The 16,282-nt window shown below is 43.9% G+C and overlaps 1 protein-coding gene across 1 annotated transcript in view; it reads right to left on the bottom strand.

The window, feature by feature from the left end:
* The window catches only part of LOC311259605 (eukaryotic translation initiation factor 3 subunit H), a 57,998-nt gene extending 42,100 nt beyond the window's left edge, over positions 1–15,898 (bottom strand). Inside the window, exons 1-2 of the mRNA XM_084356839.1 lie at positions 15,752–15,898; positions 5,625–5,781 (exon numbers count right to left, since the gene is read on the bottom strand). Of these exons, the coding sequence (XP_084212965.1) occupies positions 5,625–5,781; positions 15,752–15,853 (259 nt within the window). The 5' untranslated portion in view covers positions 15,854–15,898. The remainder of the gene's footprint in view (positions 1–5,624; positions 5,782–15,751) is intronic.
* Between the last annotated feature and the right edge of the window lie 384 nt (positions 15,899–16,282).

Raw genomic sequence — 16,282 nt, forward strand, 5'->3', positions numbered from 1 at the left:
AGTGTCTTGTTAGCCCTGGAATAGCTACAACCTTGTTATATGTTGTCATGTCAAACATCCAAATGAAACGCTCCTTGGCCAAGAAAAGACCATGTGCTGTCGAGGTTGCCTGCCCGCAAAAAATCTAATTGCTGAAAAGAAGACACATACAAAACAAGCACCCTTAAAACTTGTTTGTTTCACCAGTGTGACAACTGCTCCATGTTCTGGGCCAATGTGGAGCATGATGAGAGCCCAGACGGGGGCCCCGCAGCCCCTGCCACCCCTGCCACCTGTGTTGGGCAGAGAGCGAGCAGCTTGGCATGGGGTAGCATGACAGCCAGAAGGAAGTGATGTGAAAAAGAGATCTATCTCTATTTAACGTGTACATGTTTTATTTTCAGTCAATATCTTATTACAAATTAAATGGAGACTATATTTATTTAGCCTGCAATCATTAACAAACTACATGAACACTGCCTTAAAAGTCTAACTGTTGCTTGAATTTCCAGAGCAAACAATTAATTAATTAGGCAGTGTGGTTACCCTCACTCTAGCTTCCCTCAAAGCAAAAGCACATAACCTCGACTAATAATAATGTTGTTATTGGCATCGGCATCGATCCACTATTTTCTTACCAAAAAGACACAGTTTTCATAAAATAAGACAATTACTCCAACAGACATGTTTGGGGGCTTATATCGTTTCTCTCTCCAACAGTATGTAGCTTTATTAACCCTCGTATGGCTGTCGCAGGGATGGACGGGGGATTCAGGGGTGGATGCGGACAATGTGGTGCAGAACGAAGGAAGAGAAAGATTAAAAAAGGCGTGAAGGAAAGTACCAAAGGAAGGGAAGCAGAGTCAGTGATTGCTGAGAAGGAAGAAGGGTACTGGTCAATGAGAAGGGCGGGGGCAGCTCTCTTACCTGCAGTGAGTTGGAGGAAAAATAGAGGGGAAAAAAGGGGGAAAGGAGGAAGGTAGGGAAGTGGTGGAGGGTGAAGGGAGAGAAAGAGCAGGCTAATTTTGTTCTACCTTCAGGATACCTCCTCCTGCTGCTGGATACCAGTGACATGGGCTGAATATCAAACACACTTACAAATAGTGGCAGTGAGCAACGGTTAGTTTGATATAATCCCTCCTTACGAGGCGAACAGGCAACCCAATCCTGCTTTATAAGGCTGTGAACTGAGCCACACCTCATCAGTTGTTTAACCAACTGACTTTAACAATTTGCTGAGTTGTATTTAGTGTTCACCTGTTTATATTCAGCTCTAACCAAAATAATCTGATATAACAGCTATACCTTGAGAGAGGAAGTAGTTTAAACAGTTAATCTGGTATCATCATTTATGTCTTGACTTGTACCATTTACCTTAAATATTTTAGTCTTAGTCCACTGCCATTAAAAAAATCTTCTCATCCAGCAGCTTACTTCACTAAAGTTATTTCTAACCGGGCAGTGAATTTTGTGCGGTGTGCAATCAGTTTGCATGAGATTGCAAGATGGGAGCAGCTGCCCAAAGGTTTTGTTTTTTGTGATAGCAGGTTGGTGAGGGTTTAAAAAATTGAGAACAAATCTTTGTAAACCTGTATAAGAATAGACAGGTGCAAGGCAGAACATGCACGGATGAAAACAGAAAAAGAAACACCCACATACTTTCAAAAGAAAAAGTGCAGTGACATTTTCAATATACGTTCACTATGAGTTGACAGGGCTTCAGAGGTCGGTCAGAGCCAAAGGGAGTCAACAATAGGGGCTGGCACATTAAACCATGAGGTGAAAGCTGCCGAGTTAGGTGTTGATTCTCAATGGATCGGCAGTACTAGCAACGCCCCACTCAATATTAATATAAAAAGTTTGCTTAATGTAGCTTTAGGCATCATAAAACAAGTTGCAATGTTACTAATATGTCTACTTTTCACGTGATAACACAAAACCTCTCCTGAATCGGTAGAAGTTGAGGGTGGGATTTTTGTTTGTGTGTCAGGGGACGGCCACATTTACTACCTTGCAAGGTCGGATGTAAATTTCTTATATTCAGTTTTCTCTAATAATCTCTCTGTACCAGGATGCCTCGTCTTCGTATTATCACTTATGTCCCAACAAAAGCACATTATTAACATGCTACTTGCGTGCCTCGAGCGCACAAAATGCCTGCAGTCCTGCATGCCTCTCTCTATACATTTTGTCAGTGATACAAGGACGTAGTATGCAAGGACATAGGAAATAGCAGGGCTGGGGTTCAGCCAAGGTTTTATCTGAGGCTGATTCTGCTGCGTGCGCTCAATTACTCTTTCTCTATCTTTTTCTCACTCATATTGGTCACAATCGCTGCCACGGACTGTCCTGCAAGTGCAGCTCCACACTGGCACCTGTTGATGGAAAAGCAGCATAGCAGACACACTGCTAAAACACACATACACACACAAAAACCCACACCAACACTCACGCTGCTGCCAATCCTGTCCATCTCTCCTTTAGAGAAAGATTGGAAGAGTATTTCTGATCTGAGGGGCCTCTAGCAGGCAATGAGTCAGTGTAAGATGATACAGGTATACAAACACACGCCCGTGCGCGCGCGCACACACACACTATCCACACTAGTTCAGGCGAACACAATAACACACAGCAGAGAGAAATACGCGTTTCCACACATACAGGCCTTGGAAGCTAAACGTGTCTTGGGTGTCTGATTGAAGAGGGTGCGTGCTGCTCTGCTGAGTCTTTCTAGACCTAAATCTCAGGCTTTATCTCGCAGTGTAACGATTAACTGATGTATATCAGAAAGTCAATACAATAGTCAGAGATAAGGCTACACATTGATACAAAAACACTGATCCAACCAAATTCAGTAAGAAAATCATCAAAAAGTATGATTAAATATCCTCATGCGCCTTTAGAGTGTACATGAGTGTGTGGTGTATCAGTGGGTGTACGTGTGTATCTGTGCATGTGTGTGTGTAGGAACTATGAACCTCCTGCCAAGTTTCCCAATCATATACCCACTTCAGGCCATCCACTTCCAGAATAAAAGGAAGCATGGTTGTGATAATGAAGTGCTGATTGAAACATTACTTCCAGAAGTAAGTAACAGCACTTATAACAAAAACGTCAAGAATACTGGCATGACTGTAACTCCTCCTAAGGCGATAATTGAAAGCTATTTAACTTGCAAGAACATACACCCCTCTAGCAATTCTGGTGTTAGGCAGATAACAGTGACCCTAGCACTGCCAGTCTGCAGGACCCACTGTTTGTTATACTGATGTGGCATTAAACGTTATTTTGGAGGCATGTGGTTTTTAGCCAATAAAAGTTTGAAACCAGCAACCCATTTATCTAAATATGCATATCCATCTTCTGAGCACAGGACAGTTACATTCTCATGGCATCATGTCATTTATGTCAAAGTTCGGCTGGATCTTGTTGCTCCAAGAGTGAGTTCACAGATGCTCCATTGAGACATGATTGATTTGAAGTCCAATTTACACTTCAACAAAACCCAGTTGTTGTGTCTTCTGCCCTGACATCAGCACAGATGAAACACCAGCGGTTAGTTACAAAAGGGTAGACGAGGGGAAGAGAGAGAGAGAAAGACAGAGTGAGAGAGGGAGTGGGGGAGAAAATGGTCTGGCTGGTCAGCTGTGTGCGTGGGTGGACAATTCAGGCTGAAGTACAAGGACTAAATGACCAAATGCACAGTCATAAACTCAATGTTCATGTCTATGTGTGATAATTGTACATCTCCATGTAATTCTCTTCCCACAGTAAATAAAATCTTGAGTTTAGCATAAGATCCTTGTTGCAAACACACTCAGCAGGCAAAGATGAGAGTTTCTACAGAGTCATCTACTTTATGTTGAACTGTTCTCGACTAGGGTGGCAACGGTATCAGAATTTAACGGCATGATGTATTTTAATTATTATTAGTTACAAAACTAATTCCTTCCTTTGGTTTATACACACTTAATTTTAATTTCACAAAATATAATGTCCACACAGACACGAAACTTGATATTAACTTTGATATACATTTATATTTGTACTCTATAATGATTTTCGAACCATGGTATACCTTTAAACCAAGATATCGCTGTAACCTTATTCTCAACTTGAAATCACTTACTGAGTGAATACAGCACACACCACATGAGCGACTCCCAACACATTTCCACTTTGAATTTGGTTCTGTGGCGACAGATAACCTGAAGACTGTCACATTTTGCAGCTGAATCAAAAGCCTCGTTTAGAGGAATTCTGTTCCCAAAAGTTCATGGCAAGGCGCTACTCACTGAAGACCTTGTTAACTTAAAGGGAGTGACAGAAAATCCAGCGCATCAAAAGTCAACAACACAACAAGCCATGGCACTGACAGAGTGAGCCGTTCCTGACACTAACGACCTTTAGCCACCAGTGGCGCTTCTCTATCTCACAGAATTTCTGACACTTGCTCGTTAGCTGTGGAGGCCTGTTAGAGCAGGATTTTCTCCTTCTCCTCCATTTCCCGCATCTGCTCAACTTCCCATCCCTCAGTCTTGACTTGTGCCAGGATTTCATGGTGCTAACAAGGAGCAGGTAACGACAAGGCTTGATGGGGGAAGGGCTTGGGTCAGAGCATGTGGTATGCCTTTTTGATATGGAAGCTGGCGGCAGGTGGGTGGTGAGAGAAAAAAGCATATGTATGCAGATAAGGAATAAATTAAATCCCATGCACGTTTATACCAACCACCTGTAACCTAAACACACATCAACCCTGGCACTGACAGCATAGGACACAAAGCACCTAGTTAGCCAAGTTAAAAGTCAGTAGTGTCCTTAACACTGTGCCTGGGAGCATCTTGAACACTCACCTCCAAGAAAAGACACACTGACATTCAGTGAGTTGTTGATATGACTGTACATTGGCTTCTAGCCTTGACAGTCTGTTATTTCTTTAAGGCTTACGGCACTTTTGTGTGCCAAGAATGGTCGATCCCCTTCCTATCTCTTGAAAACACACTTACTGAAGTAACACACACGTTAGCATTATGATGCTTCCTGTCAAACCTTTAGTTTGGGGGTACAAGGTAATCTTTGTTCTGAGCCACAGGTTTGCTGTATTTCAAACTCTGGTTCCAGGAGGATTCAAGGACCAGTTGCTTCTGTTAGTACTTTAATTACTGTTTTTTATGAATCAGTTCAATTTCTGAAATTGTCTTTTCAGCTTACATGTCAAGGACATGAAATAATATCAACCAAGTACAAAGTTTCCCCAACAATTTCACAAATATCACAAAAATGTTCCAACTTAATATTTTCAGTGGCACTTGGCGAGTTGACTCAAGTACTCAGTGCTAATCAAAAATGTGTCCAAATTTGCAATTCATCATGCTATTCAGTGGAATTATAATTACAAAAATACAATCTTTAGTGGTGTTTCAGAACCTGAGGGCAAGCAAAGATCAAAGCCTCCATGTTACTGAAGCATTCAAATATTATCATCTTCAATATTATCTCATTTTCCAGCCATCAACACTAAAGACACATGTCAGTGGCATGACTCTGTTGTGATGTTGTTATATTTGGGTGTGTGTGTTTACATTTTTTCAGCTGCAGCAGAGGATCAATAGAATAAACAGTAAGAGAACACAGCACTCAGTTACCTTCGTCAAAGTCTGCATCATCCTCGGTGTGCTGGGGGAAGGGGAAGCAGTTGGTGATCTCCAGCCGGTCGTCGACAACCAGGCCCAGCAGGACACCCTGAACCACCTCGCTGCCCTGGCCCTCTTCCTGGTAGTGCTTGATAATCTTCAGCACCACCTGTGACAACAGAAAGAGCAGTATCGCTGAAGTATCAAAGCACTGCGACAGAATGGAGGCAGAGGAGGAGGAAAGGAGGCTTTACCATCCTTTCAATAACTGGTTCTGAAGAGTGATTTCATTTTCTGAACCGGGGCTAATTTATTTATCCTGCCTGTTGTTCGTGCATTCTGTAGCTGTTAAAGCACGTCTTGTTATTGTATTTTATCATCCTTTGATTTATGTTATCCAATTCAATTGCGTCTCTGCTCGTCAAGTTGATTTGTTTTCATTAGTCTGTCTTGGGGTTAGTTTGGTTTAGATGTTTTTGTTTTGTTTTACAAGCACCTTGGGCTTTTTCATTCAATCCCACTGCAGATCTGAGGTTTTCCTTTTTTTTGCTCTTTTACACAATATGTTTTATCATAGTACAAATACATTAATCTATTTAACTAATACCAATGGGAAAATTGTAGACAAAATAATGTGTCTTCAAGTGTTCATTATACCGTGCAAAAATTTTGCTCAGTTAAGTGATGTAGTGAATTTCCTTTGTTGTGATGGATTTTAAAAATGAGCTGGATTTGCTGGGGTAACATAAATACCGCTGCACTGCACTGGAATCAATTAGATTCTTCCTAGAAATGAGTGCCTTTCTTTTGCCTGTGTGTGCAGCCTTTTTGGTGCTAATGCTTGCATGGTTCAGCTCACCCTTAGCTGGTTCAACACCTCCACTCTGGAACCCTATTATAAAGTAACTCCTACTCCATCTTTTGATATAAAGCAGAGTAAAAAAAAATGCATTGCTTCAGTCACAGCTTTGTAAGACTTTTCCCGTCTAGTGCCAAATAGCACTGTAGCTGTTAGGGTTGATTTTTTCTAAATCAGTAAATATATCTTATATTTGTCCTGCCTTGTCAAATTGTATGAAAGAAATCTAGGTTTTATTTCTTTTCAAACATCTACTGGGAATCAGCTCAGCAGCTTCCATTTTCCAAGGCCACTATGGCCCAACACACACTTGCTTTTTGATACAGATATGAGGAGAAAAAACATAAATCAAGTGATAGTAGACATTTTTTTTTACAAACGCATGAAATGAAGAACAATTCTGATGTACTGTTTTTTTTAGTTTTGACTAAGCAATACATTTTACAGTTGCAAAATCAACTCGTCATTGCCCTGTAATGGACAAAAAATATGTAACATGACAATGTTTCTTCAAAAGTAGTTAGGCATTTCTGTAATGCAATTTTTTGCCACTCATTGGCCATATTTACACAGACAGTACATCACCTCTGCAAAAAGCTAGCATCAGCCAATAAGTTGACTTGGCCAATATCCTGGTGTAGTTCCTTTCTAGTTAGCGCACTTTTGAACTTTTCAGAGTATATTGTCAAAAACTAAATTGATTCAGTACCCAGCAGGAATCAACTAACAGCATATAGTCTATGACCTGAAGTGTAAATAGAAGTGGGCACAGCAGTACATTATACATTGTGCATTATACATTGTCGTTAACATGAGATGGCGCCGCGAACGGCTGCCTCGGTGTGCTGGTGCGCGTTGTTTTGTTTTGTTTTGTGCTTTAACTTTATTTTTTGTGACGGTACCCGGAGCTCTTTCACCAGAGAAGAGCTCATGAACATCAGGGCAACAACTCCAGTGGATTTTTTCCCCAAATTTCTCCTCCCAACCGTGGAAATTTTGGACATTTTGGTCAAAGGTGCGCTCACCTTTGCTCACGCAGCGAAACGCCGGTGGAGAGGAAAGCGGGCCGGTGCGCTCGTACGTCTTCGCCAGCGCGGATTACGCACAGCGTTACCGGGAATATTTCTCTCTAACGTGCGCTCACTGCCCAACAAAGTGGAAGAATTGCAACTGCTGTTGGGCAAAAACAGGGACTTTTCTTCATCTGCGGTTTTGTGCTTCACGGAGACGTGGCTGTGTGGACTAATACCGGACTCTGCGCTACAGCTGGCAGGCTTCCAACTGTACCGCGCGGACAGAGACACGGAACTTTCCGGCAAAACTAAAGGTGGAGGAATCTGTTTTTACATCAACAGTGGTTGGTGCAACGACGTAACAGTGATCCAGCAGCACTGTTCTCCTGACCTGGAATCTCTTATCATTAACTGTAAACCGTTTTATTCACCCCGTGAGTTTGCTTCATTCATTCTGGTCGGTGTTTACATCCCACCGCAGCCCAACGTGCAGGACGCACAGCGCATGCTCGCCGACCAGATACTGTGTGTGGAGCGGACCAACCCGGACTCTTTAGTTATTGTTCTTGGAGACTTTAACAAAGGTAAACTCACTCAGGAACTCCCTAAATATAGACAGCATGTTAAATGCCCGACCAGAGAGGAGAATATTCTGGATCACTGTTACACCACAGTCAGGGATGCTTATCACGCCGTTCCCCGTGCTGCACTGGGTCACTCCGACCATGTCATGCTCCACCTGATTCCTGCCTACAGGCAGAAACTAAAGCTCTGCAAACCTGTAGTGAGGACTTCAAAGAAGTGGACCAGTGAAGCTGTGGAGGATCTCCAGACGTGTTTGGACTCTACTGACTGGGATGTGTTCAGGACTGCTACCAACAGTCTGGATGAGTACACAGAGGCTGTGACGTCATACATCAGCTTCTGTGAAGACTGCTGTGTTCCATCACGCACCAGGGTGAGTTACAACAATGACAAACCCTGGTTCACAGCCAAACTCAGACAGCTAAGGTTGGCAAAGGAAGAGGCTTTCAGGAGTGGGGACAAAGACAGATTTAAAGAGGCGAAGTATAAGTTTAGCAAGGCGGTGAAAGAGGCTAAACGACTATACTCTGAGAAGCTCCAACACCAGTTCTCAGCTAACGACTCTGCGTCTGTCTGGAAAGGGCTCAGGCAGATCACCAACTACAAGCCTAAAGCCCCCCACTCCTTCAACGACCGACGCCTAGCCAACGACCTGAACGAGTTCTACTGCCGCTTTGAAAGACAAAGGGACAGTCCTGAAACCATCCCCCACGACACCTCCCAACAGCTCCTACTCCAGTCACCTCCACCAATGCCCACCCTAATGCCCCCCCCCTCCCCAGTGACGACTCTTTCCATCCATGAGAGGGACGTCAACAGACTCTTCAGGAGACAGAACCCCAGGAAAGCTGCTGGACCAGATTCTGTCTCCCCATCCTCCTTGAAGCACTGTGCTGATCAGCTGTCTCCAGTGTTCACAGACATTTTTAACACCTCACTGGAGACCTGTCACATGCCAGCCTGCTTCAAGACCTCAACCATCATCCCTGTTCCTAAGAAGCCAAGGTCCACAGGACTAAATGATTTCAGACCCGTCGCCCTGACCTCTGTAGTCATGAAGTCCTTCGAGCGCCTTGTGCTCTCACACCTCAAGGACATCACCGATCCTCTCCTGGACCCCCTGCAGTTTGCCTACAGAGCCAACAGGTCTGTAGACGATGCTGTCAACCTGGCCCTCCACTTCATCCTCCAGCACCTGGACTCCACAGGAACCTACGCCAGGATCCTGTTTGTGGATTTCAGCTCTGCTTTCAACACCATCATCCCAACTCTGCTACAGAAGAAGCTCTCCCAGCTGAGCGTGCCTGACTCCACCTGCAGGTGGATTACAGACTTCCTGTCTGACAGGAAACAGTGCGTGAAGCTGGGTAAACACATCTCCGACCCACAGACCATCAGTACCGGATCCCCCCAGGGCTGTGTTCTCTCCCCTCTGCTCTTCTCCCTGTACACTAACTGCTGCACCTCCAGTCACCAGTCCGTCAAGCTCCTGAAGTTTGCGGACGACACCACCCTCATCGGACTCATCTCTGATGGTGACGAGTCCGCCTACAGGTGGGAGGTTGACCACCTGGTGACCTGGTGCAAACAGAACAGCCTAGAGCTCAATGCTCTAAAGACAGTGGAGATGGTTGTGGACTACAGGAAGAACCCAGCCTCACCTGCCCCCATCACCCTCTGTGGCTCCACTGTGGACACCGTGGAGTCTTTCCGCTTCCTGGGAACTATCATCTCCCAGGACCTCAAGTGGGAGCCGAACATCAGCTCCCTCATCAAGAAAGCACAGCAGAGGATGTACTTCCTGCGGCAGCTGCAGAAATTCAGCCTGCCAAAGACAATGATGGTGCACTTCTACACAGCCATCATTGAGTCCATCCTCACCTCCTCCATCACCATCTGGTACGCTGCTGCCACCGCCAAGGACAAGGGCAGGCTGCAGCGTGTCATTCGGTCTGCAGAGAAGGTGATTGGCTGCAACCTCCCGTCTCTCCAGGACCTGTACATCTCCAGGACCCTGAGGCGTGCAGGGAAGATTGTTGCTGATCCCTCCCACCCCGGTCACAAACTCTTTGAGACACTCCCCTCTGGCAGGAGGCTGCGGTCCATCAGGACCAAAACCTCACGCCATAAAAACAGTTTTTTCCCGTCTGCTGTCAGTCTTATCAACAAGGCTCGGAACCCCCCCTGACACTCTTCACACTCCACCTCCGCCTCTGACTCTACTGTCACACTGACAGTACCATAACTCTATGCGTCACATTAACGCTCAGTCTGGACTTCTTCTTATTCTGCACATTCCATTGCACATTGTTTTTAGCAATCGCTAACTGTCAGCTGGACTGCTCTTGTCACCCGTCTGTGTATATACTATATTGTTATATTTTCTACTTCGTAATAATTTATATTGTTATATTTTCTACTTTTTAATAGTTTATATTGTCATATTTTAATGTTTAACAGTCATTTGACTGCATGCACCAGCATCACCACAACAAATTCCTCGTATGTGTGAAATCGTACCTGGCAATAAAGTCCTTTCTGATTCTGATTCTGATTCTGATGCCCTGTTGATGGCAATTCCTTGATAACAATGGTTCCACTCAAAACTGATGGAAACATGGGTTGTTTTGCTAGATAGCACCACTATTCCAAGATCTTGAACAGAACCGGTTCAGAAACCAGAGCTAATTTGGCGGAATAGGGGCAGCGTCCTCGAAACTCTGACCCTCAAATGTCAGTCAACTGTTAACGCCAGGCCTGAAGCTCAGACAGGGTTTCAACAAATGTCAAAAATGGGTTTATCTTCTTCTGAAAAAAATTTAATTGGGCACAATAGCTGAAGCATAATCATGATCCACGTCCTTACACAAAAAATGAGAATTCAAATGTCAGTCCAACTGTGAGAACACAGCTTGTTAGTCCAAAAATTGTATCACGTCACCAAAAAAACCCATCAATGCTTATTTTCATAATAAATCCCTAGCAACAGTTCTGCACTCTTCATCAGCCACTGAACTCTTATATAAAAAATGCCCTTGTTAAGAGGGAATTCTGGAACAAGTTACTCAGGCAATCATGGGCTGTGGTTGAGTGGTACGTTGAGTGGTAAGCACCACCTGCAGGCTTCAACAGTGGTGCATCACTGATCTTGAGCGAGTACAAAAAGCCAGTTAGTATTCAGCACAGCTTAGCAATTTACACTGGAGAGAGAGGAGGCGGTGCACATAAAGAATAAAAACCTGGATCTAATGAAATTTTAAGAAAAATGCTATCCTCGTTCAGTGGGAGGGTATATTTGGACATGTGGTCTGATATCCCACAGCGTCGTGCCTCATCTGGACAGGGTGTCCATGCATCATCGTATGCTTTTAATTTTTAATGCCAGATAAAAATGGGCCAATAGGACAAGCCCTTGCATGACTGAGGAGCTGGTTTAAACTCTAACACTGCTTTACTGACACCAAGGACAGAGGGGAGGGTTATCTTGGCTAGCTTATCCTATCCTAGCTTGCCTTTACACACACCCATACACAATACATTCACCTTCAGTACTCCTACCCATCACGAGACACACTGACCATCAAAAACAGAAAACAGCAGAGGGAAAGAGTAGAGAATAAGGCAAAACGTCTAAATGAACACGAAGAGGACAAGAAGCTGAAAAGCACAGTGTGGAGGGGGAGAGCATAAATCATGCTGATAACAGTGTGGGCAGGTCACAGCCAGAGGCATTAATAATACACACATACACACACATACACTCAAGAGCAGGGTGGTAGTCCGGGGGCCATGCTCACGACAAAACGCCCATCAGCACCATGAGGAAGCCCTGACTCGTCTCACTAGCTCACGCACACACATGTGCATCTGTCCTGGGAGATGATTTATTTCAATAGAGTGCCGGACCTGTCACGCAACAAGTAAAAGAGCCGGGGGCAGGAGAAGAGAGACGGTATGGGGTGGAGTGCGGAGAAAAACAAATCTCATTCCCTGCCTGCCTGCCTGCCTTGGCTTTTCTGACTGAGAGGGGAGGAAGGTCTGAAGAATAGGTCGCAGGGGGGCAGAAAGGGAGAAAGAGGGAAAATATGTTGAGGGGGGGAAGTGGTGGAGGAGGGCAAAAGGAGAGAGGAAAGGAGGACATGCAATGGTGGAGTGAGAGGAACCAGAAGCATGAAGAAAATGATGGCAAGAAAGGGGGGGCCAGGTGCGCGTGAGGAGAGCAGACAGGTGATAGGCGGGGGAGAAGAGGGCTACAGTGGAATTCCTCCCAATTGGCAGTGCTGGTTGCTTTACAAAGCCAGCCGTCCCCCCGACCCTTTGAGCTTTGGCTCCTTTTTCTGCCAGCAAATAGCTTTCTTCGTCTCCTTCCATCAGTGAGAGCAGATAGCGCAGATACACAATGCTTCCAGCTATCTAACTCTTGGCAATCTGTTCATCACGCACTTAAATAGCGTCCGTCTGGAAAAGCAGGAGGTGAGAGATGGACAATTGGCCAAAAACAACTCTGAAGAAAGGTCAAATAAATACAGCTGAAATCAAGCGGGGCTTTAAGAAAACTCCTGAATCTACAGAAATGCTTCAAAGGGACGGACTGAGGAGGCATCTGCACTAAAAGAAAGTGAAGGAAGGAAGGATGGAGGCATCAGTGGATTTGTTGCACTGGCTTCCTGATGCTAAGCAAATGCCACAGGTATTGTAAGCAAAGCCTGGAAAGCTCCACGTTTGTACTATCTTTTCCAGCTACTCTCTCTCTCTCTGTCTCTCTCTCTTTCTCATACACACACAAACACACACACACACATACAATTTTATTGATCAAGCTCACCAGCAGCTAGCCCACTGAGCTCACCTCATGTGGAGAGGCCCAAGATTGATATGTGGACAGCGTATTATAAATCAACAAGCTTAAAATTGAATTGTGCAAAATCAATTGCAGTCCAAATCCCCCGTTGGCTGCCTTTAATTCTTATCATAAATCTTCTCTCACTCACACAAAAGGGCTCATATTCCCGCCACAACGGGGCTCAAGTTATGAGAAAGTACAGCAAGAGAGAGACGATCCCGTAATGAGTTTTCTTTTTGCGCCACTGATGTGCAGACGAACTCAACACTCAACGCTAGCTGTAATATGCTTGACGGAGAAAACACTTTTGTGTGGTATGAGTCATCTGTTAGGTTATGCCATGGATGAGGACCACTAAACTTTGAAATGCCAACATAAACTGTATGATCTGAATTATGAAGAAGTGACAGGACAAAGACAGTGGTAACATATGCCTGTCCACTGAGTAGTAAGTTATCTCGTGTTCGACCTGTCTGTTACGGCTGATCTGTGTCATATTAAGCAGTGAGGACCCCCCTCCTGGCAAGCCCAGGCTTAAGGACCTGAGGCTAGAGAAAAAGCCTCAGGGAGAAAAGGGACTGTTCAGGCACATTTATTAATCATTCATATATTCACTGAAGAAAAGAAAAAACAAAGAAAATGTCTGCCACTTCTTAAAGAAATGTGAAAATTAAACTAAATCTGACATATTCCCTGCCCTTTCCATCCTCCAGAGCTTTCAATCGCAATGTCATGTTCTGTAAAATGTGCTCCAACTGTTCCTTAATTCTTGGTACGTGAATAAGACCCGTGTCTGACGTGCGTCATGTGTCAGAATAAATGAATAAAGCCTTTATCAAAGACGCAGGCAGTTGTGTGATCTCAGTAGGTGTTTAATGGAACCCATCGCTGTGCAACACTCCACTCCTGTGGCAACATCAACCACTGAAGCCCCTTCAAAAGCAAGGAAACAATCCGATTCTATTACAGAGCTGTGGTGAAGCTGTCTGTGGGCAACCCTGCAGCTAAACCTCTGACAGACGGGTCATGACGCAACACAGCAGCAACTGCTGCATATCAATGCATTCAGGTGAAATGTGTTTCATAACTCTACCTGAAATAGACACCTTTCACCTTTCAGTCTGAATCCAAATGAGGTCACACACTAAAGGGCTCTCGCACTGTTTTTAATTTAACTGCCACGATTAAAATGTTTGGTTGATAAGGCTGTGAAATGAGTTAAGAAAATCTCATTAGAGGTCTAAATAATACACATTGAGGTGAAATATTTAGATTTGAAATTAGGGCCCCAGACTCTAGGGCAGCTTTAATGAGCAAGATAAAAGGAAGGCAGCAGCTGGCAAGTTAAAGTCCTGCTACTGTGTTTGGGCACACCAGGCAAATGAGCTGCTTTATGTCCAGTGCAGCTTAGGGCAGGAGGAGGGAGAATGTCAGTGGATGGCAGTGAAGCAAGTTTGTCCTCTGCTGTTTATTCAGAGGTACTACAGAAGAAAAATGCCACAGCGTTAAGGGTTGAGTGAAGGTAAAATTCACAACGTGTCATGATTTACTTGTTAAAGATCATTGATCAGAGAAGAAGAAATACACAGAAGCAATATTCAATTCAAAGGTTAAACACAAGACCTGTTAAACAAAAAAGCAACCAATCTTTAAAACATATGCATCCATTAAAGCAACATTATGTAACTTTTTTACCTTAAAATAACAGCTTCAAAATCATTTTGATGGTACAGTGTCTTCTAATAGGATGAATGGTGTCTCTGTCTCAGCCACTCCCCCCCACGCCAAATCACACAGAATCTCAATTTCTACATAATGTTGCTTTAACCCTAAAGCCGTTAACGAATGCATTGCACAATTGTTTGTTCCTAACTGCCAAAGACAGGCTTTAAGATAAACCCCCTTGCAATACTGCCACCAAATCCCGAAATGTTCCTCAACTTTACTGTCCATATTCCTCAAACTGTCTGGATTAAGGATGCATAAAAAATAATCAGTATTGATCAGGGTTAAAATGAGATTGTCTTTACTTTTGTATAACTGGCAGATGAATGACCAACCCCCTGACCAGCAGCCTTTTTCCAAATGAAAAATCTGACTGGATGGATGTCTTACAAACAAAACTGACCACAGAACAATGATAAATGAGCTACTTTGTGCCATCACGACAAAATGGAGTGGGGTACACGCACATCTGCTTAAAGTACTGTACAATAGAGGGAACAAATAAAGTGAAGCCTATCGTTATTTTAAATCGAGGATTAGTAGAAAGGCCAAACTCAAAACTTGGACTGTAGATTGAATAAATATCATAGTTCAGTAGCCTGCCTACAGTATAGAAACTTTACTTCGGATAACGAGAATGGTTCAAGAAATGCCTCCTATATACTTTTGTGGTAAATAGCAACACTTGTTTGAGAGGGAAGCAAGAAGCATCATCATCTTCTTCATCATCCTCTTGTGTTGCCTCGTCACCGTAACGTCCTCGGTCTACACAGACAAGCAGGGATGTCCTGGGTATAAAATTAAACGCCTCTGTAGCTTCGAAAAAGCTAAAAACTGGAAACCGCTCGTAGCCTATTGTTAGCCTGTTAGCCATTTGGGAAGTTGTAAACAGCGAATATTAGCTCCATTTTTAATACCGTATTAGATAAAATGATGCAAAATACACCACGGGCACCAGGGTATTTAACAATAACGTTACAAGACACCGCTTAGCATTATTTGTCCGCCATGATGATGCTCACACGTTAGCTAGCATCCACATCTGTTAGAGGTTTCTCTGTCGTCCGCCGCCGGAATTCAATAGACAGCTACACGGAACCGCAGGTACACTTACCAGCCCTTCAATCTGGATCTGTTTGACAGGAGAGTCCAAAGTACCGCCTGTAGAAGCCATTACAGTGGTAGGTGCTGAACCGGACTCTTTGCGAGTAGCCATATAGAAGCCGATACACGCGGAAAAAGGGAGGAAAGTTTTCAGTGACGGACGTTTCCGGTAAAGAAGCGTCTGTTTTCCTGTTCGTATAGAAACAAGTGAAGTATCTAGTTCCCTCCTTCGCTGTAACTATTGTCCGATAAAACATGTTATTTTCGTACTAAATATCACGTCTTTTATTATTTTGTATTCAAGAAGTGCGTCAATTGCTGTAATCAAAACACTCATCCACTCCTTCACTGCACTTCTACTGAATGAACTGTGAACCTGCACATCTACCTACAACAACCACCATTACTTCAATTATTTCCTAAGATTACTGGCAATTCTTTGTACACCTAAAGAATGGAGGCCCCTTTCTGAAGTACTGTGCAACTGGACCACCATTTGCCTCTGTAGATAAAACCTGCGGTCGAAAGGTGGTTTAAATGA

The sequence above is a fragment of the Pagrus pagrus genome, assembly GCF_965226575.1.
Source record: "Pagrus pagrus genome assembly, chromosome: 7".
Taxonomy (NCBI): Eukaryota; Metazoa; Chordata; class Actinopteri; order Spariformes; family Sparidae; genus Pagrus; species Pagrus pagrus.